The 20,949-nt window shown below is 40.1% G+C and overlaps 1 protein-coding gene and 1 long non-coding RNA gene across 3 annotated transcripts in view; both read left to right on the top strand.

Moving 5' to 3' along the window:
- Nucleotides 1-13,335, top strand: part of LOC119772188 (SLIT-ROBO Rho GTPase-activating protein 3-like) — a 57,658-nt gene extending 44,323 nt beyond the window's left edge. The window contains exons 12-22 of one of the 2 annotated variants that reach the window (XM_038268519.1): nucleotides 1,390-1,420; nucleotides 1,745-1,805; nucleotides 2,299-2,376; nucleotides 2,701-2,835; nucleotides 2,917-3,022; nucleotides 3,092-3,319; nucleotides 6,638-6,711; nucleotides 6,834-7,014; nucleotides 8,280-8,426; nucleotides 9,013-9,331; nucleotides 10,056-13,335. In XM_038268519.1, the coding sequence (XP_038124447.1) occupies nucleotides 1,390-1,420; nucleotides 1,745-1,805; nucleotides 2,299-2,376; nucleotides 2,701-2,835; nucleotides 2,917-3,022; nucleotides 3,092-3,319; nucleotides 6,638-6,711; nucleotides 6,834-7,014; nucleotides 8,280-8,426; nucleotides 9,013-9,331; nucleotides 10,056-10,520 (1,825 nt within the window). In that variant the 3' untranslated portion in view covers nucleotides 10,521-13,335. The remainder of the gene's footprint in view (nucleotides 1-1,389; nucleotides 1,421-1,744; nucleotides 1,806-2,298; nucleotides 2,377-2,700; nucleotides 2,836-2,916; nucleotides 3,023-3,091; nucleotides 3,320-6,637; nucleotides 6,712-6,833; nucleotides 7,015-8,279; nucleotides 8,427-9,012; nucleotides 9,332-10,055) is intronic. The other variant, XM_038268518.1, reaches the window with a different exon arrangement.
- Nucleotides 13,336-16,012: 2,677 nt separating this feature from the next.
- Nucleotides 16,013-16,404, top strand: LOC119772185. Its single transcript, XR_005279228.1, has 3 exons — nucleotides 16,013-16,047; nucleotides 16,123-16,237; nucleotides 16,306-16,404. It is a non-coding gene; the product is annotated as an uncharacterized LOC119772185 (long non-coding RNA).
- The last annotated feature ends 4,545 nt before the right edge of the window (nucleotides 16,405-20,949 follow it).

Below are 20,949 nucleotides of genomic sequence, written 5' to 3' on the forward strand. Positions count from 1 at the left end.
AAAAGAAAAAACATCCAGTGAGCGGCAGTTCTGTGGGCGGAAATGCCTTGTTGATGCCAGAGGTCAGAGGAGAATGGCCAGACTGGTTCGAGCTGATAGAAGGGCTACAGTGACTCAAATAACCACCTGTTACAACCAAGGGTGGGCAGAAGGGCATCTCAGAACGCACAGTACATCGAACTTTGAGGCAGATGGGCTACAGCAGCAGAAGACCACACCAGGTGCCACTCCTTTCAGCTAAGAACAGGAAACTGAGGCTACAATTTGCACAAGCTCATCGAAATTGGACAATAGAAGATTGGAAAAACGTTGCCTGGTCTGATGAGTCTCGATTTTTGCTGCGACATTCGGATGGTAGGGTCAGAATTTGGCGTCTACAACATGAAAGCATGGATCCATCCTGCCTTGTATCAACGGTTCAGGCTGCTGGTGGTGGTGTCATGGTGTGGGGAATATTTTCTTGGCACTCCTTGGGCCCCTTGGTACCAATTGAGCATCGTTGCAACGCCACAGCCTACCTGAGTATTGTTGCTGACCATGTCCATCCCTTTATGACCACAATGTCCCCAACTTCTGATGGCTACTTTCAGCAGGATAATGCGCCATGTCATAAAGCTGGAATCATCTCAGACTGGTTTCTTGAACATGACAATGAGTTCACTGTACTCAAATGGCCTCCACAGTCACCAGATCTCAATCCAATAGAGCATCTTTGGGATGTGGTGGAACGGGAGATTCGTATCATGGATGTGCAGCCGACAAATCTGTGGCAACTGTGTGATGCCATCATGTCAATATGGACCAACCTCCCTGAGGAATGCTTCCAGCACCTTGTTGAATCTATGCCACGAAGAATTGAGGCAGTTCTGAAGGCAAAAGGGGGTCCAACCCGTTACTAGCATCGGGTACCTAATAAAGTGGCCGGTGAGTGTAAATCCCCACTTTGTTACTTATAAATAATAACTTCTCAAAAACTGTGGTTAAAAGGTTACCTGTATTTAAAATGCACGTGAATTGCCCCAAGTTTGACAAGGTGTTTTAAAAATAGCAAAAAACATTTGCATCGCTAAATTGCTTATTTTCACAACTGTGAACCAGAAGAAGAAACAACTGTATTGTACTCAGAGATTAAAAATTAATTCTGGAAAAGAAATAAAGAAATGAAAAAATTAAAAATTGGTTGGACCTTGCCAAAGCTCTTTGATTGCTAGCTCACCCTCCTGCCACAGGCCCTATGCTCCTGTCTCTCACCCTGCAAGGCGCTTAAGCTTTGGCTGCTCTTTCAAGCCAGGCCTCTGTTACGATCTGTCTCTTTTTCTCTTTAATCTTTTTGTGGTTGTTGTTTCCTCTCCTGTTCTGTCTCTCCATGCCTTACTGCTCTCTGCCCAGGGGAAGAAGAAATGTCCGTGCCAGGAGTCAGGTACTTTGTCTTTAAGCAGGGTGGGATCATCTCTGTGGGTTTCTTTTGCTTACATTTCTCAGCATTCCCTTAGTATCTTTCTGTCACTGTAAAATGTTGTTTAATACTGAATATGATACATATACTTGTTTGGTTTCATACTATTCTATGTATTTTATGTATGTTTGATATCTATGTTTATTTTTTTGTTTATTTTATACCAGTTTAGCTGCCAATTGTAAAAATAAGATTAACATTGCTGTTTTAATTTCCTCTATTATAATTTTTTACAACTTGCTTTCTGTTTACAAACATCCAGTCATTCTGATGTATTTTCCTATGTAGGATTCAGGACAGCCTATACCAGTGGTGGTTGAGAGCTGCATTCGATACATTAATCTCTATGGTAGGTCATTGTTACAAACCTTGTATACTTTTTTTTTTTTTTTTTTTATACAGTAGAGGTGGGATTACACCAAAGTACAGTTTGGTTTTTTCTTTGCAAATTATATGGTTCAATTGGTTTATGAATGAGACATGTATTCTGTTGTAATGAAAATGATTCTTGCCTGCGTATTTCAGCATATTGGGCAGCTACATTGAAATTTCTCCTCACTATGCTAAAATTCAGGCTGCTACACTCATGTTGCCTGACATCTAGGTCCCTTAACCACAGGGTTCTGTACAGCGCCTTTATATATTTATATATATATATATATATATATATATATATATATATATATATATATATATATATATATATATATATATATATATATATATATATATATATATAGGTGGGAGGTATGCAGCTTAAAAACACCTGTGATATTTTTAGCAAGTCTTGTCTATTGCACTTTTTTTATTCATTTCATCTTAACGACTCTATCCGTCTGCAGGTCTTCAGCAGCAAGGTATATTCCGTGTTCCAGGATCTCAGGTCGAAGTCAATGACATTAAGAATGCATTTGAAAGAGGTTAGTCCCCTGGTTGCATCTCCAACCTTCCTTTGATCGATTTTAAATTAGATTTTGCCTACCTTAAAACCGCTGTAGCTCTCAGAGGACTCTAAAGTGCAATTAAAAGGGCTGCATGTCGCTTGTAGCCATGTAATGGACATGAAAACCACCTACTGCATAAAACATAAGATTAGCATCCTGAAGTGATATTAAATGAGTAAGCATCACTGCATTATGGTTCTCTGATTTAAATCATATTAGAGACTGCATATGAGCCTTGTTAGATGAAAGTTGCTGCAATCAATGGTTAACTGGAGGATTAAATGTTTGGTCCATCTGCAGGAGAAGATCCACTGGTGGACGATCAAACAGATCATGACATTAACTCTGTGGCAGGCGTACTCAAGCTCTACTTCCGAGGGCTGGGAAACCCACTGTTCCCCAAAGAACGTTTCCTTGACTTTATCTCCACCACCAGTAAGTCACATGACAGGACAATCCCTCTGAGCTTTACTGAAATATTTAGTTTTGCCATTTTTGTTCCATATTTTTCTTCAGAGCTTGAATCTGGTGCAGAAAGAGCACATCATCTCCAGCAGATAATTGTGACTCTGCAGCGGCCAGTGATAATTGTCATGAGATACCTCTTTGCCTTCCTTAATCAGTAGGTCCTTTCACAATAACAGTTAAAAGAGTTACTATTACTATTACTTAGTGCTGCGGTCTTTTCCAGTCTTTCCCAATACAGTGATGAGAACATGATGGATCCTTACAACTTGGCTATTTGCTTCGGCCCCACACTGATGCCCATACCGGATGACCAGGACCCAGTGGCCTGTCAAGCACACGTAAATGAGGTTATTAAGACCATCATCATCCACCATGAGGCCATCTTTCCAGGCCAGCGGGAGTTGGACGGACCTGTCTATGAAAAATGCATGGCGGGAGGGGAAGAGTACTGGTAGGGACACAGAAAATGCATCTTAAAGCCCAAACATGTGCATGAGGTTCAGTTTTACTTTCAATAAAATAAGTGTTTTTCTTAAGTGTACTGATAGATAAACAAAACCATTTGCCAAACAGAAAAAAAGGACCAATAATTTTTTTATGTCGTATTAGCTTTAGCACTGTATAAATTGGCTTACCGCTGATAGAGTACCACAAGAACATGATTATGGTCTCTTATACCCCCACTTAGATTTGTAAAGGAAGATAAAGAAGCCACATAAAACTGGTTGCTTTTTAGTTCCTAGCTAGATTTATGATATTGTTTCTATTAATTTTTTGCTTCAACCATCTGATTACTTTAATGTATTTTAATGAATAACCTGGTTTAACAATATAAATTTTGACAGCAGTCAAATCAGATTTCCATTTTAAGTATCACATTATCTTAATAATAATCAAATTATTTTTATTAGTTTTTCATATTAAACCAACAGACACCCAGTCCAGGGCATAAAAAACAAAACAAAACGACTCCATAATTACATCACACCGACATCACAAAAAAAAAAAAAAAAACTATCAACACCCGCACATACAACCCATGTTCCAGACATCCATGGATTGAAAACCAAAAACATAAGTATGAGTAACAATCATAATGATAATAATTCCGCCAAAAAAAACCCTGCTGATTATGCTGAAGCAGATTGAACCTCGGATTCAAAATAAGAAATAAAAGGTTGCCAAATCTTGAAATATCTCTTAATGGTACCCTGTGATGTAAATCGAAGATGTTCTAGCTTTAGGTGTGCCATTACCTCCTCTATCCATCGTTTATGAGTTGGTGGAACTGCCTTTACCCAATTAAATAAGATCAATCTCCTGGCCAACAGTGAAGAAAATGCCATTGCCTTCCTTTGAGCTGCCGTCTACCAGAGGGACCGGTTCAAGATCTTTCCTGTAGACAGATGAGAAAGTATCACATTATCTTAAAGGCAACATTTTTGCTCCAATATTTCACAAGTATCAGTTCAGCTATTTATGGTCAGAAATGTGCTTCCTGTTTTCTGTGACTCCTGAAATTGTCTCTGTTCCACCATTTGAAATCATTTATTTTTTCATAATTTATAACTTTGGACCACAAAGTTTAAGGAAATTTGCTGAGTTTTGATATGATATACCGAAACAAACTAAATAAATGTGGAGTGGAAGAAAATGTATGAATTCTATGTAGATATTATAAAAATCTAAATCAGACAAGTTTGACATGCATAAGCTTCAAGCTCTTCTGACTCTATTGGTATTTTGTAAAAGCATATTTCTCTGCTACTGCCACTGCAAATGCTTCAGGATATGACTTTACCACATTTGCACATCTGCACACTGAAATATTTGTAAGACTCTTCTTTACAAAATAGCTCATTTTTATTAAGATCAAATGGAAAACCTTCATGAACATAAATTTTTGGTTGTTACCACCGATTCTCAATTTTGGATTAGGCCATTCTTTTGGCATTTTTAGGGAATGTGAATCTCCTCCCTATTCTTCAGAGATTTGCTTATCGGGTTTTTCTCGATTGTATTGAGCTCAATCCGTCTCTCTATCAACTTTAAACATGTTTTCTGTTGATGAAGAAAAGCACCTCGGCAGCTTTGTCTCACCGTGGAGATGTGCTCAGGGTGGTGTGCTGTGCTTCTTTTTCTCAGCACATGTTTTGTATGTATGGCTAAAAGTTACTATTTTGTCCCATCTGATCAGGGTACCAAAATGTTTTAGTTTTTTGCTGCAGATTGTTTCAAGTCACTATCAGCCTCTTTGCTGTTCCTATGATTAATAATGTCCTGACCCTGTCAGTTTAGGTTGATGGTTATAAGCTTATTTTCTCTGGTATCTGTTTTTACATTTTCCATCAGTATCTCAGACTCTCATTATTGAGCTGCTTTCATACAGAGTTTGAATGGCAATTGGCTGGACCTTCTTTAGTAATGATTAACCCTGCCAAGGCAGTTATATATTTTTTTGGTTGTTTTTGTTGGGTTTTAGCGGGATTACTTGAAAAGTTATACGTTTATTTTAATCTTATTTAATACATTTTTTTTCTTTTTCTTTTTTTTTTGCGCCTACGCCAAAAAACATTCAATAAAGATTTGGTAATGATTGAGATCATAATCCAGACACTGAATTTTTTTTTAAACAGAATTTTTTTAAAATTGTGCGATAGGAATGTGGCAGAACTAGCAGTTTCCCTCTAAACCATAGAGTGGCAGCAGTGAGTATTGACAGCTTCAGCATCGGATTAACGGAGGTACTACACTGAAGACAAAAATACAAAAACACAAGAAAAGGAAGCAGGATTAATTGAAATGTTATAAGTGGATTTTAAGGATTTGTTTACCAGAGATGCACCTAATGCCAAGGAACCACTTATCAAAATTTGGTAATGATCCATTGAATTTACAAGTTTTAGCTATGTGTGGAAGTCACAATATAGGAATAAATCCGCAGCGTGATGGAGCATGATAGATTGTTCCCTAAATTTTATATAGAGCTTTCACCACCAACTTAAGTCAGCATAAGAGAAAAACATGTTTGTTTTTTTTCTCTTTTGCAACAACTCTCTCCTGTAGGTTGAACTCACCTATAAAATAAAAATAAAATACGCTATGTTTTCTAATTATAATGTGAAAAAATGCCAAAAGTTCAACATTATAAGAAGGCCCACAAAGTGCTAGAATGCAGTATTTTTATAGTCTAATCTTTAAGACTTCTGTTATTTCTTATATAAAAATATAATCCTTTTCACCTTTGAGCCCCTGACCTAACAAAATATTCTAAAGAATAAAGAGACTGCACCTGAAAAAAGCACAACATATTTAACTCATGTTGGTTTGAAATTAAATAGCTGTCCAGTTAAATCTTCATGTTATATGGAGGTTTAGGGCTCCTAAGGTGTAAAGACAAAAAGGCAATAAGATGTCTGTTGTACCTTGGTTAGATTTGGTGCTGTTGTCATTCTTTTTATGATGTCTTTATGAGTTGCTATATCTGCAAAATTCAATTTGTTTTTGAACGCAGCGTCAAGTCTTGGATTATATTTTTCTAATTATGTTTCTGTCCATCTGCAAATGTAGTTTGGGTCCACAGATCAAATTTCACTGTAATTCAGACCTCAAGAGTAAATCAGTTTGTGATCTAACTTTTAGAGGCCTAAATGTTTGGAAAAAGTCTGATATTTAACTTGTTTAAACGTTGTTAACAATTATGAATTATGCTTTTTTTAGTGTTTCTTTCTAATTTATTGTATTCCTTCTTTTTTTTTTTCTTTGGCAGTGAAAGCCCTCACAGTGAGCCGGGAGCTCTGGATGAAATAGACAACGGGACCGGACCAAACACAAGCGATGAAGGTCAGACACAAACTCGATCAATGCACTTTCAAGATCACAGCTGTGGCATTTGGAGTTTACAGAGAAAATAATTAGATTTGTTGTGTATATATATATTGAACCCTTTCATGCGGTGGCTGCAGATGTTGAGCCGATTGAGGCAATCGCTAAATATGACTACGTGGGTCGAAGTTCCAGGGAGCTGTCCTTTAAGAAGGGAGCGTCTCTGCTGCTGTACATGAGAGCATCGGCGGACTGGTGGGAGGGCCGGCACAATGGCGTGGATGGGCTGATCCCACATCAGTACATTGTAGTGCAAGACATGTAAGTTTGATTCATTGCATTTATTGTGTAAATAATGAAATGACATATAATGTTCAGGTACATTTCAATGAATGAAATGAAATATTTTAGTTAGTCTAAGAAAGACAAGTCATATTTTATAGATATCTTAACCCTCTTTTTGTGCACATTTGGCAGTGCAAAAATGTAACCAATCCTGATAGGAAATGTGAATAAGCAGTGGCTTAAAAAAAATGTCTAAGTTGTAGCTGATGTCTTGGACATGTCTGAGTGGCGGTTCTTGAAGGAAGGACTATGGCGACAGTCCATATATGGTCCATTACTTTGTTAAATTTCCCTTTTTTTTTTTTTTTTTATTATATATGTTTTCTTAGAATTTAAAGGAATAGTTCACCCAAAACATGATTAGCCTTCATTTTCTACTCACCCCCATGCTGAACAACACTCTGGAGTACTTTTTTGATATCTCAAATGCATCTGGAGATCTGGGAGGCTTCTTGCTGTCTGCTGACATTCAAATAATGGAGGTCTATGGCGCCCGAGGCAGAAAGGTCCATAAAAGTCCACAAAAAACGTGTCAATATTCCTCCATACTGCTCGTCCAATGTATTCCAAGTGTCCTGAGTGGGTAGCATCCAGAATTTACTCGAAACTAAGTCATTTAGAATGTTTTTAGAGCATAAACAGTAGTGTATAGGTTTAAAAATAGCTTCAAGTCATAATCATCCATTTGTTTTTGTTTTTTATAAAATATCACTTTATATTCTAAAAGCCTAACCCTTTAAGAACAATATTATTGGAAGAGACCAACTTTTTATGTGGTTATATTAATCTATTGAAATGGGCAGCTCAACTTATAAAGCAAATTTAGTTAAATTATATTATTTTCATTAAAAAAATGTATTATTATTTTAAATTTCATGGTAAAAATGTTGTCTGTTGTTGAAAGGAAACTTTGAACAAAACAGATATCATGCTTTTCTCATTTCCACTGTTTCCCCTCCTTTTTTTGCAGAATGAAAGAATTCTCCAGAAAGAACTTGTAATTCGAAGCTAATTATCTGACATACATGATAGAGGAGACTGAATTATATTGTGTAAATAATCTTTCTGAATCACTGATCAGTTTATATTAGTGGCAGAAAGACTTTATCTAGTCTTTGGATGCTTATGCTGGTTTATTATTTTGTTATTTACATGCTTTAAAAACCTTACAAAATAAATAAGCATTAGAAAAAAACAGAAATTAATATTAAAGATGAATCACTGATTTATGTTCATTACAGGGATGATGCATTCTCAGACAGTGTTCAAAGGACAGAAGCTGAGACTGGCAGTGGCCCTTATTATGATGACAGGACTTCATCAAGAAATGAGCGTCAGGCTCCTTCTGATCAGGCTGCTGAGAACCGTTTCGGACCTGCATTAGGAAGGTGGGATTTATTTAAAAAAAATACATAAATAAATTGAGTGAAACATTTGGAATTTGATTTCAATATATTATGATACTGGGTAATCACAGAAAGAAATCAGTTTGTAAAATAATGTCGTTTCCAGATTTTATTTTCTCAATTACTTTAAAACTACCTTCGTACCACCATTCCTTTCTTTTACCACCTTCACTTCCATGTTGTTTCCTTCCATCCTAATAATCATCTGCCATTCTGCTCACATGTTGTTCTGTCCTTCCTTCCTTCCTCATGCAGTTCATTTCCTTCTTTTCATCTTAACCTTTTCCTTCCTTGGCTCTTTAATAATGTCATCTGTCTGTTCTTTCATCCTGGTCCTATATACCTTCTTTTATGTCATTCCTTCACCTTTGTTTTCTAAGTTGTTTTCCTTCTTTTCATTCTTTTGCCCTAGATCTATCTCTTTCTTCCGCATGTTCTTCCTCCTGTGATCTTAAAGGTTACATATTTAAATCCCCCCATAGCATCAAGAAATAAGTATAGTAATGCAAGCAAAAATATCCATCCATAACTAAGACATTAATTTTCCCTTAAAATCCTTTTCTGTTAGATTAAGGGTGCGATCAGATGGGGCTGCAGTTCCCCGCCATAGGAACAATGGGGCAGACAGCCTTAGCCCCACCAGAGCAGCCGATCAGCCGCCCAGGGTTATGCCTCGCCCTTGCAGCCCACACAAGATAACCGTCAACAGAGGCCAGGGCGACAGCCCGGAGAAAAGACGCCTCACCACATTCGGCAGCTCTGGCTCCATAAATCACCCTGACAGGAAGGCATTTATCGATAGCCACTCTCAGCGATCATCGCCGGGCACGACTCGGCACGCAAGTTTAGGGGACCACAAAGCGCTAGAGGCTGAGGCACTCGCAGAGGTGAGAGGTGGCAACAAGTTATTGAAGAGTAGTTAGATCACTTCCAATTTTCATTGTCCTCTTTGGTAGTTTGGAAGCAAAGGAGCGCTCAGCATGAAATAGCCAGGTATAATAGTCCATTATGATCGTGCCATTCAGAAAACTTTTCATCACTCTAGTTAATAGAAACCAAATCATTCTTTTATTTCAATTTTTTAATCATTTTAAGTTGCTTATATAGTTTTTTATGATAAAAGATACTAATGAAGTAATGACAGTATGTGATAGATTAGACCCATGAACAACCAGTACAGTTTTTAAGGTAAAGTTGTTCCCATATCAATAGCACAGATTGCCATGCATGTGTTTGTAAATATGTATTTCAGCTATTAAATTTTTCAGCTACACAATTGAAGTATTGGTGGATCGTAAAAAAAAAAAAAATTTCAAAATACTCAACTGAATGAGCCAATTAAATTGTAAAATGGGGAAAGTTATGTGCTTGGAGATTAGAATATTTTAAATTATTCATGATCAAGAATGAGCTGTTTTGCATTTTTACATGTTGTGTAATTGTAATGTTAGGAAGCATAAATTCAGTATTTGATATCACTTTTTTTTAAATATATTTTTGCTTTTTATTTTGATATTAACTGGCTGTGAGCTTGGCACTACAAAACTCCCCACTTAAACACTTGCTGTCTGAACTAAAATATTGTTTTTTGTTTTGTTTTTTATTTGCTAGGACATAGAGAAAACCATGAATACAGCTCTGCATGAATTGCGAGAGCTAGAGAGGCAGAATGTAGCCAAGCATGCCCCAGATGTTGTCCTCGACACGCTGGAGCCCCTCAAACATCCTGGTGCCGCCCAGGAAATGTCCGCCAGCCCCCAGCACACTATGGTAATCAGGGATCCAGATGCAGCCCAACGACGTAGCAGCAGCAGCTCTTCCTCCGAGACCATGACCACCTTTAAACCAGCCCTGTCTTCACGTAGACCAAGTGCACCTTTAAGGCCGCCGCCCGTCAGGCCAGTGAGACCTGCTCCAGTGATCGGACCTGGTCACGTGCCACACCGCTCTAGCAGCTCCAGCTCTTCTGGTCTGGGTAGCCCTAGCATTACTCCCACTGAAAAGGTCTTTCCAAAAGCCCCCTCCCCATCACCGTCCACATCCTCCTCATCATCAGACAAACAGGGTAACATGTAGCTCCAGTCAGCCACCTGATGAGAACAATGTTGAGACAAACTGATTTTATCACCATGCCCCTACAGGATGGCTTTACTTAAATAAAAAACATCCACTATGTCTAAATGTTTACCACTAAATGACTTGTTCTGATTTCTTCCCACACCTACTGGGAGCAAGTAACTGTACTGTTTAACAGTGATTATTTTACACAGAACTAGGGGTTAAAACTGTAGAATTATTTAATAGACTTGTATAGAGCTGGAATAAAGAGATGCACTGGAGAGTGTTTCTGTTTGCTGAGATATGAAACATCTCACTGAAACATTATTAGATTAAAAGATGCTGTAAGCTTGTGCTTTGTGTCTGGTTTCTACTGTAGCTCCATTACCGAGAAACATTTACAGGAATACTTCACCACTTACCATTTAAACATTGAGACTGTGCTGGGGGTCTGCATTGTCTTGTGTTTAAATATCCCTTTCAGAACCACTTATGCTGACGGAGAGGGGTTGCTGTTAAGAAAACCCACTTTAGAACAATAGAGGAAGAAAACATGACTAATGGATGATTGCTTCCAGTCTGCAGTTCTTCTGATTAACTTTTGTATTGACTAAAACCTTTAGGCATTTGGCTTTTGGATAAGATACATATTCAAACTTGTTACATTTTTTTAAAGTCTGGGAAATATTGCAGGTCCCAGAAGAAACTCATGGCAGCACAGAGAATTTACTGGCACCGAAGGCCAAATAAAGCACAAATGTGACAAAATAACTCCAAGCACTGTTGTGATACCAGCTTATGGTGCTGCTTTATTCTCCAGCCTGCAGCATCAGTACAATTACCCACCTAATCGTGTAAACCTGTTTCCTTATATTTGAGGAGTATAGTGCTTTGCAAAGGTGTTCATACCCCTTATACATAAATTGTGTTACAACCAGATACAGCATTTTGTTTGTGGTACAGCAACGGTGTGATGCTTTCATTTTGAATTGGAAGTAAAGTTCTATGTTTTCTCAACATTTTATACAAATTAAATTCATAAAAGTGTTGCATGAATTTATTAAATTCTCTTCAATGCAGCAATGTCTCAAACCACTGTTTTGCTGCATTTCCAATTCCAAGTATTGTGTTTACCTGCTTCAGAAATTCTGCTTTGCAAAACACTCCAAACTTAATCAGATTGGTTATAAAGCATCTGAATCACAATGTTCAAGTTTTGCGACAGACCGTGCATTGCATTTGGATCTAGACTTTAGGTGAAGGATTCTATCACATGCATATACTTTAATATGAATTATCATTGTTGCTCTCCCCATATGCTTTGTGCCAGACCAAAGTGACTTTCAGCTGCTAAGACGCTGGTTCTAAATCCTGGTTCTTAGAATGTCACATTCTTGCCGTTTTACATTTGTCTCTACTCCAACCTAAATGTTTGAGTCTGAATGCATTACCCCATCCGCGTCTAATTAAATCCTGCAGAAGTCTGTTGATAACTCAACTTTTTCAGGTCAGGTGTCTGCAGGAAAATACTTGAAAAATGCAGTAAAGCACATGGCTGGCAAATACCTAACGAAGAATTTATTAAACTTTTTTTTTTAAGATGCTTTGTTTTGCTCCTTCCATTTTCCTACCAGTTCAGACTGGAGTTCCTGTCCCTGTAGAGGAGAAAGCCTCTCCGGAGCATGAGTATGCCATCACCATGCTACACTATGAGATGTTCATTATGATCTGTAATTTTATTCTTTAAAGGTTTTTGCCTGATGGTTCGAAGTTTCATTTTTGGTTTCCTGTGACCAGAACACATTCTTCTTTATGTTTTCTATGTATGCGCCACTTTTAACTTAATTTTTTTGTTAGACCAAGCGCCTTTCTTCTTATACTCCACTGGGACCAAATTTGTCAAATGGAAGGCTAACAGCTTATGTTGATCTCTTTAACTTAAGTTAAAGGGTCACTTGCTTTCACAGGTTAATGCTTTGCATGTTTGGTTTGCTATTCCAGATGATTCATTGAAAAGTGCTGTATGAGGTGTTCAATGCTTAGGATATTGTTTTATAGGCTGATCCTACTTTAAACCGCTCTAAAACCCTTTTTTCTGATCCATTTACTGTTGTCTTTTTATCATCATCTTTGTTTATTAAGCATTCAGAGAAGAGATGATTAAGAGTTTAAATAACACAGAGGTGAACTTTAGGGATACCAGAATAAAAGAAACTGAATTGAAAAATAAAATTTTTGTTTGTGTTTTGGCTAATCACATAATATCCTACCTAAATGCCATTCTGTGATTGCAGTGTAAGAAAATGTCAAAAATGTTCCAGGGTTATTAATACAATTGAAATGGGAAGTATAGCTAGTTCTTGACAGGAATTATTATTTTTTTTAAGTTATGAAGTCAGTCTACTGCTTTTTTCCTTTCCCTTCATGTGTCATTCTAGAACAGGCCAGAGGGTGGCGATATAGTCCAAGCTACAATGGACAGCTGACACAACGTTTTATCTTTCACTTTTCTGTAATATTGGGTGAAGTAAATATTAGTTTCATAAAATAATAAAATATCTCTCTTTACAACATTATCAGCTTGATTACCTCTAAAAACGGATAAGGCAATTGCACAATTTTGTTGAGTAAAGCACCAATAAACCTCTTATGAAGCTGAGCTGCATTAGTTGTTTATGTGTCTTCAATTACGAGATGTACTAGAAACAAGCTTATTTAGGTTGTCTGTGGTCATTGTAGGCTGTGTGAGTGTTCTTTGCTTTTGGTAAAATGTACAGGTCTGGCTGTATTAGAAAAGGCTTAATGTAATGCAGTTTGAATGAATTTAAAGCGACTGTTAGAGACTGCTTGTAAATATGACATTTTAAAGGAACAGTATATATATATATAATATGGTATATCTATTTAAATATATATATAATGTGTAATGCATAGATTTTTTTGTAATTATTATCAAGGCACAGATATTAGCTGAACAATAAACCGAAAGAAAAAACCTCCATAACATTGACCAAGGCTCCTGTCTTCTTATGGCTTTAGTATTCCTAATTTTACTTGATGTTTTCAGTGCATTTTTTTATTGGTTTAAATTTAAAGTGTTTTTTTGTTTTGTTTAATTTTTTTAGTACTTCAAGTTTCTGTCTGATCCCAGCTTGATTGAGGCATTGTCTTTAAGTTGACTGACTGACCATATTGAACTAATTGAAGTAATTCCAGATTTGTTAAACACATATTTTTTTTATGTATATATTTAAGCATACGGTAGCTTTGAAAAATCTTGAAAAGTTTTAAATTACTTTCCTCCCCACCCCGACTTATTTTTTTAACAACTTACCCAATAGGATTTTGATTTTTCATTAGCTGATTGTTCCTGAACTGAATCAAACATTGAAAAAATCTTTTTGCCTCCAGATAAGACGGGTACTTACAGTTTATGCTCAAAACATCTTTAATGTGCGGAATGTAGTAACTCTTGAATGATTTAAAAATAAATCTGGAAAAGTAGTGAATTTCAATCAAAAACCGTCCTGGACTCTTGGTAAGTTTAAAAATTTTATTTTAACCTATTTAACCCAGTAAGTTACTGTAAATCTTATTCATAATAACCCTTTTGTTTGTTTTAGTGCTTTTTGAATCCTGTCATAGTCTTTTGCTGCAGCATGCATGTATTTAGGGGAGTTTAGGGTATTCCAATTTAATTTCGGAAACATTAAGTATATTAAATTGGGCTGAACATATTTTAAAGCAAATCTTAAAAAGTGTAACAAATTATAATGATAGGGTGGCATAGACATATTAGACTTTTGTAAATAAACACTCAGCAGTGGAATTTTCTTCAGTTTTATAAGAATGACCCGTTAACGGAATACAGACAGCAGTGATGTCTGCGAAAGGATGGATTGATAATAAAATGTAAAGTAAAGTGGCACACAGCATCACATTACGACTCCATAAAGCGTCACATACAACTTGAGCTATATAAGATATGTTATCCCTTAAACCTTTCTTTTTTTTTTTTTCAATACACTTTTTAAGGAAAAGGATTGCTGGATTTAATAAACTATATTTAGCTCAGTCCAGGTCTGAATTTAGATACTGGGTTCTATCTAAAAGGGACATTTTTCCTTCCGGGAAGTCAGTATATGTTATTAAAATGTTTGATAACTGAAAGTTGTTATACATTGCAACATCATCTTTTTTGCTTTAAAGAATAGAATGATCCTCTCTATCAATCACATTTCAATCTGAAAAACTCACATAAAGAGAAAAGAAAACTAAGAGAAATTTATTGATACAATTACTTTGTCTTTGGTAATCAGACCTCGGCAGGAAAAATAGCGCTTAATTTGATTTATATGCATGAACAGGAGCAAAGAATAGGGCTGTTTCCCCTCCAGGCCTGAAACTGGTGGTGGAGTGGAGATAGATGAAGTTGGTCAGTCTGTAGACTGCTGGTTAGCGAGACGGTCTGCTGAGCTTTATGGGGAAATCCAGTGGACTGCGTGAGCTGATACTAGAGCTTCACTCAGGGACCTGGTTAATGGAAGTCCAGTTGGATAACACAGGTTGAGAGAAGATGAGGATTGCGAGATGAGCTAGCATGGAGCGACAGTGGAGAGGAAAAACTCACCGTTGGGAAGAAACCTCTGGCAGAACCAGGCTCAACATGGCAGTCTTCTGTCGGACTGGTTAAGATGAGACAGGAAATGCAGTAAGAGTCCGGGAGGAATGACACTCTGATGGAAGCTTTAGCTACGATGGTGGAGAAGGGGCTGGAGGTGGGTTGAAACAGTAACATCTGAATGAAGTCACACAGCGTATCCACCGCCCGTGCACAGGAGCAGACAGGCGCGTATCGGAGGCCGTTTAAGAATAACTTTGGATGATCAAAGCTGATTGGCTGGGTTGCAGGTGGATGAAGGAAAGCAATGCGTTTCTTCATTTGAACTTCCATCTAGGCTCCATTAGTCAGATCTATCATATTTTACTGGATATTTTACTCTGTAAAGCAGAGGTTGTCATTTAGCACTTTCAAAGCTGTTAAACAGCAATGACTTGATCTAAATCCATCATACTGAAACAGACCTTTAATGATCATGGTCAGACTGAACTCTGCCCTGGAAGATGGAAAGTACTACAGGTTTTTTTGTTTGTTTTCTTTTCAAGTCAGTAGTATTTCAAGAGAGATTCATGAAGTCCTTTATTGGTACTGCTACGATAGTCCCAAGTCCTGATGAAAAAGGTCCTGGCTGCCCTTTTTTTGGCTTAAGACTTACCAGCTCTTGTAGAACTGTTCTGAGACTGGCTGTAGGCTAAAAATGTGTACAAGAGGCAGAAACAGAAATTGACTCCAGCTGTGTAATTACATGTGTGGTGGGATGGTGTTCCACCCTCCCAACTACACACACCAGGTGTAGTGACTGATTGGGGGGCGGGCAGATAGCTTTAAAGCTGAGCAGTCCGCTGCGAGGTGCGTGTGCTTTGTTTCCTTACCGTGTGTCGGCTGCCCGAGTGGCTGGTGTGCTCGATCCACTCATCCAAAATAGTAAGTGCCATTTTGCCATCTGGGCTGGGGATTGTTGTCGGGTTCTGGTGCAATACCTGCCGTGCATTTCTGCAGCGTTGCGCGGCTGGCGTTGGCGGCTGCAGTTGGAGGTTGGTGCGGCGAGCGGCTTCCGTCCGGCCCTCGCCTGCTGATCCGCTCCCTCCCTGGTCGGCTGTGTCACCACATCTGGGTAAGCTACCGGTTTAGAAGTTAATTTACTCTTACCTGAATCCACCGTTAACGAGTTTTCTAATTTAGGATTCTTCCGGAGTTGCAGCGCTTGGACGCTCCTGCTGTCTTGTCTGTCTTGCCGGTTTTGTTTGGGCCGCTCTCGGCGGAGCCTGCTGACGCTTGGGCTGGTGGAACGAGCGGGGCACGACTCCTCTGGCCCCGTGAAAAGACATTAGAAGTCGGACAACGACAGTTTGTCCCATCGTTTGCAGTGGTTGTGTTCTTTTCTTTGCCGTTTGTTTGCTTATTATTTAAATTACTAATTTGTTTGCTTTCCTTTGTTTTGATTTACTAATTTGTTTTCTTTTGCATTGCATGATTTGTTTGTTCATTCATTTTTTTGGGAATAATTTAAATTGTCCTCATTTTTGATGCCTTTTCCTTCTAGGGGCTGAGTAGTGGGCCCGAGGCCATGTTTTAAAAGAAAAATGTTTTAATGAAATTTGTTAATAAATCATTGGAGACTACTCCGTGCTCTGGTGCGTCTTGCCTAAAAAGATCTACCTCCTCTACTGGTCACATTTGGCGTTGCTGGTAGGACTCACCATTGAGCACGGACTTGTCTTTGTTTTTTTTTGTTTTTTTTGTGTGTTTAGGGTCTTAGCCGTGTTTTTATTCATGATGTTTTAAGACAAGACAGCAGTAGCTATCCAAGGAAAACTTAACTGTGGGTTCAGGATTTATTTTCACTGTTTCTTTTGTTTGTTTTTTTCTCTCTCGCGTTTCCTTTTGGTAGTCTTCCCCTGTAGGTATGGAGGAGGTGGCAGGCCGCCCGGTGGATGGAGTTGGTCGGCAGAATGTGACGGTTGGAGGTTCGCTGGGCGCTGCTCCTTCCCCAGCTGTGGCTGGTGGTGTCATGCCTGCTGGCGCTGTGGTTGCTGAGCGGTTGGTGGTTGTGCCCAGGGACCGGCAATGTCCCGTGTTCGGTGGTAGGACTGGCATTGGGATTGGTGAGTGGATCGAGGAGGCCCAATCATGTATTCGGGCCCGCCATTTGTCAACGGCAGACCAGGCTTTCTTCCTTTTTGATCATCTAGAGGGGGAAGCAAGGGAGGAAATAAAGTACCGCACCAGTGCAGAAAGGAATGATCCAGCTAAGATCTTGGCTATTTTGAGGGAGTTGTATGGTTGCACCGAGTCCTATGTAACTCTTCAGCATGCATTTTTTTCTAGGAAGCAGCAAGAGGAGGAAACACTGTTGCAGTTTTCCCTAGCATTGATGGCCCTTATGGAACCAGTTAAGCAGAATGCTCCTGATGGGTTGTTGAATGCTGATATTCTGCTGCGTGACCAGTTTGTAGAACATGTGTTGGATAGTGCTCTCCGCCGGGATCTTAAGCAGTATGTTCGGGGTCATCCCACTGCCACCTTGTTGGATGTGCGTGGGGAGGCAATTCGGTGGGAGAGGCAAGGGTTTCCAGGTGGCGCTAGGGAGCGTAGTCATTCTCTCCCTTCTACATATGGGCTGCAGTACAGGGTGTATGGCAGTTCTCGGCTAACTCCACCTACTGCTGCCTGTTCTGAGTTTAGTGAGTTAAGGGAACTTCTAAAACAGCAACAAGAACAGATTAACCAACTCACCCAGTGTATTGCTTCTCTGCAGACCTCTTTACCACAGGTGCGGCATCCTCGTCCAGGTTCTGTGGTCTGCCACAGGTGCCAACAGCCGGGTCACTTTGCCAGAGAGTGTGATGGTGAGCGGGTTCGTGCCCAAGTTAACTCTGTGGCAAGGCCAGCTAATGTTAACCAGGCGGAAAACTAGCACCCACTGAGCTGTTGAGCCACAACTCGGGTGGGGGAATAGCAGGCTCGCAAACAGCAGCCGCGTCAAAATTGTTGGCATCCTGCCCAGTCATTGATGTCGTCATGAGTGGTGTCTCTGTTACTTGTTTAGTAGATACAGGTTCCATGGTGTCGACAATCACCGAGAGCTGTTTTCAGGAACATTTTGCATCATTGGGGCATGATGGCCTTCAGTCATGTCACTGGCTGCAGCTTCGGGCAGCCAATGGTCTTTCCATCCCATACATTGGCTATTTAGAGTTGGATGTCACTCTGTGTAACAAAGTGCTTCCTCATTGTGGAATTCTGGTTGTGAAGGACCCCACTAATGTTGGTTCTTCTGTTCCTGGCATTTTGGGAATGAACATAATTAATCGTGTCTACCAAGAACTTTTTGGGGCACACGGAGGCTCTTTCTTTGATTTACCTTCAGTAACACAGTCTCCTGGTCCAGTTGTGGAGGCCCTGCAGCAGTGTCATCAAGCAGCAGCTAAGTCCCCAACACAGTTGACTGGTGCTGTTAGGGTCCGGGGCCCTCGACCAGTGAGGATAACTGGTGGGGTTATGAAATTTGTAGCTGCAACCTGCCCTGAACAACTTGCTGGTCAGGTTTTATTGTTTGAGCCTCCAGAGTCCGGCTTACCAGCTGGCTTATTAGCCTCTCCATGTCTCATTCAGGCTGTGCACGGTACTGCTTATGTTCCTGTCCTAAATTTTGGAACTACAGATGTTGTACTCTATCCCCGAACTCACCTTGGTTTGTTGAGTCGAACCGAAGTGGTTAGCCTGCCCCGTGATGTGACAGAAATAAGACCCTGTGCTACAGTTTCTTCTCAGGTTGCTCTTGGTCCAGAACAGAGTTTGCTTGATTCTGTTGATTTGTCTCCACTGACAGAAACTGAACAAAGGCAGGTCCAGTCACTTCTACAGAAGTACAGCTCTGTCTTTTCAGCTCATGAAGGTGACTTGGGGTGCACTAATCTGGTGTCCCATGACATTCCCCTGTTGGATGAGGTCCCGGTCCGGCAGAGGTACCGACGTATCCCTCCCTCAGAGTACGAGGCTGCCAAGTCACACATTAATCAGCTCCTACAGAACCAGGTAATAAGGGAAAGCAGCAGTCCTTATGCCTCTCCCATCGTTCTTGTTAGGAAGAAAGATGGCAGCCTGCGTATGTGTGTGGATTACCGTCAGCTTAACAGCAAGACGAGAAAAGATGCTTTCCCATTGCCTCGCATTGAGGAAAGCCTGGACCATCTTTCTGGGGCCCAGTGGTTTTCCACCCTAGATCTAGCCAGTGGGTACAATCAGGTTCCTGTGTCAGAACAGGATAAGTCAAAAACTGCTTTTTGTACGCCATTTGGACTCTTCGAGTGGAACCGTATGCCCTTCGGGCTTTGTAATGCACCTAGTACCTTTCAGCGTCTAATGCAGAGGATGTTTGGGGACCAGCAGTGCCAGTCTCTTCTTTTGTATTTGGATGACATCATTGTGTTTTCAGGTTCAGTCTCCCAGCACATTGAGCGCCTGGAAACCGTTCTTGCTCGGCTCCAGAGAGAAGGTCTGAAGGTAAAGCTTGACAAGTGTTCATTTTTCAAGCGACAGGTTAAATACTTGGGACACCTTATCTCAGATAAAGGTGTAGCTACAGACCCAGCCAAGACTGAAGCTGTGGCTAAATGGCCACGTCCCACACATGTTTCAGAGCTTCGCTCCTTTTTGGGCTTTGCAAGTTATTACAGGCGCTTTGTGGAGGGTTTTGCTAGGCTAGCGGGTCCGCTTCATAGGCTGGTGGCACAACAAGTGGGCACAAAGCCCAGGAAGGTGTCTGGCCAGGCTTTTCAATCTGCTTGGACATCAGAGTGTGAGGAGAGCTTTGAGGCCTTAAAAGTTAAATTAACATCTGCACCAGTGTTGGCATATGCTGATTTTTCACGTCCCTTCATTCTAGAGACTGATGCCAGTCACAGTGGACTTGGGGCAGTACTGTCACAGGAAACAGAGGATGGAGTGAGGCCCATTGCATATGCCAGTCGAGGTCTTAAACCTTCGGAGCATAACATGGCCAATTATAGCTCTATGAAGTTGGAGTTTCTGGCATTAAAATGGGCCATGACTGAGAAGTTCCGGGAGTATCTCTTGGGCCACCGGTGTATAGTTTACACAGATAACAACCCGTTGAGTTATCTTCAGTCGGCCAAGCTTGGTGCCATGGAGCACCGTTGGGTTGCGCAACTTGCTGCTTTTGATTTCGATATTAAGTATCGTTCTGGACGCAGCAATACTAATGCTGATGCGCTTTCCCGCCAGCCAACATCAGGAGGCAGCCTGGCAGAACTCTTGTCATGTACCTCTGTTCCAGAGGCTCTTCAGTGTGCCCCAATTCCTGCTCCATTGTCGGTAACCCAATCTATGGTGACTGTTTTGCCGTCTCATTCTGTGTCTGATCTTTGTGCTTTGCAGGAAGCTGATCCTCTCCTGAAGGACATTTTGGGTTTTTGGAGGAGGCAGGTTTATCCTACTCCTGAGGAGAGGCAGCGCTTTCCCAAATTATCCTTGGTTCTTTTGAGACAGTGGGGTCGTCTCGTGGAGAGAGATGGTGTGGTGTACCGTCGGGTCCATCGGTCAGATGGTGGTGAGGAGGTCTTACAGCTGGTTTTGCCGTCAGTTCTTAAACCGGATGTTCTGACTCAATTACATCAAGAGCATGGACACCAGGGTGTGGAGCGCACCACAGAGTTGGTACGGCAGCGCTGTTACTGGCCGGGGATGTCTAATGACATCAAACAGTGGGTACAAGAGTGTCAACGGTGCCAGGTTGCTAAAAATGTACCATCTAGCTCTGGCACTTTCATGAGTCATCTGTTGGCTTCTCAGCCAAACGAGATT

Source organism: Cyprinodon tularosa, unplaced genomic scaffold (genome assembly GCF_016077235.1).
Source record: "Cyprinodon tularosa strain WSP-4 unplaced genomic scaffold, ASM1607723v1 ctg700, whole genome shotgun sequence".
Taxonomy (NCBI): domain Eukaryota; kingdom Metazoa; phylum Chordata; class Actinopteri; order Cyprinodontiformes; family Cyprinodontidae; genus Cyprinodon; species Cyprinodon tularosa.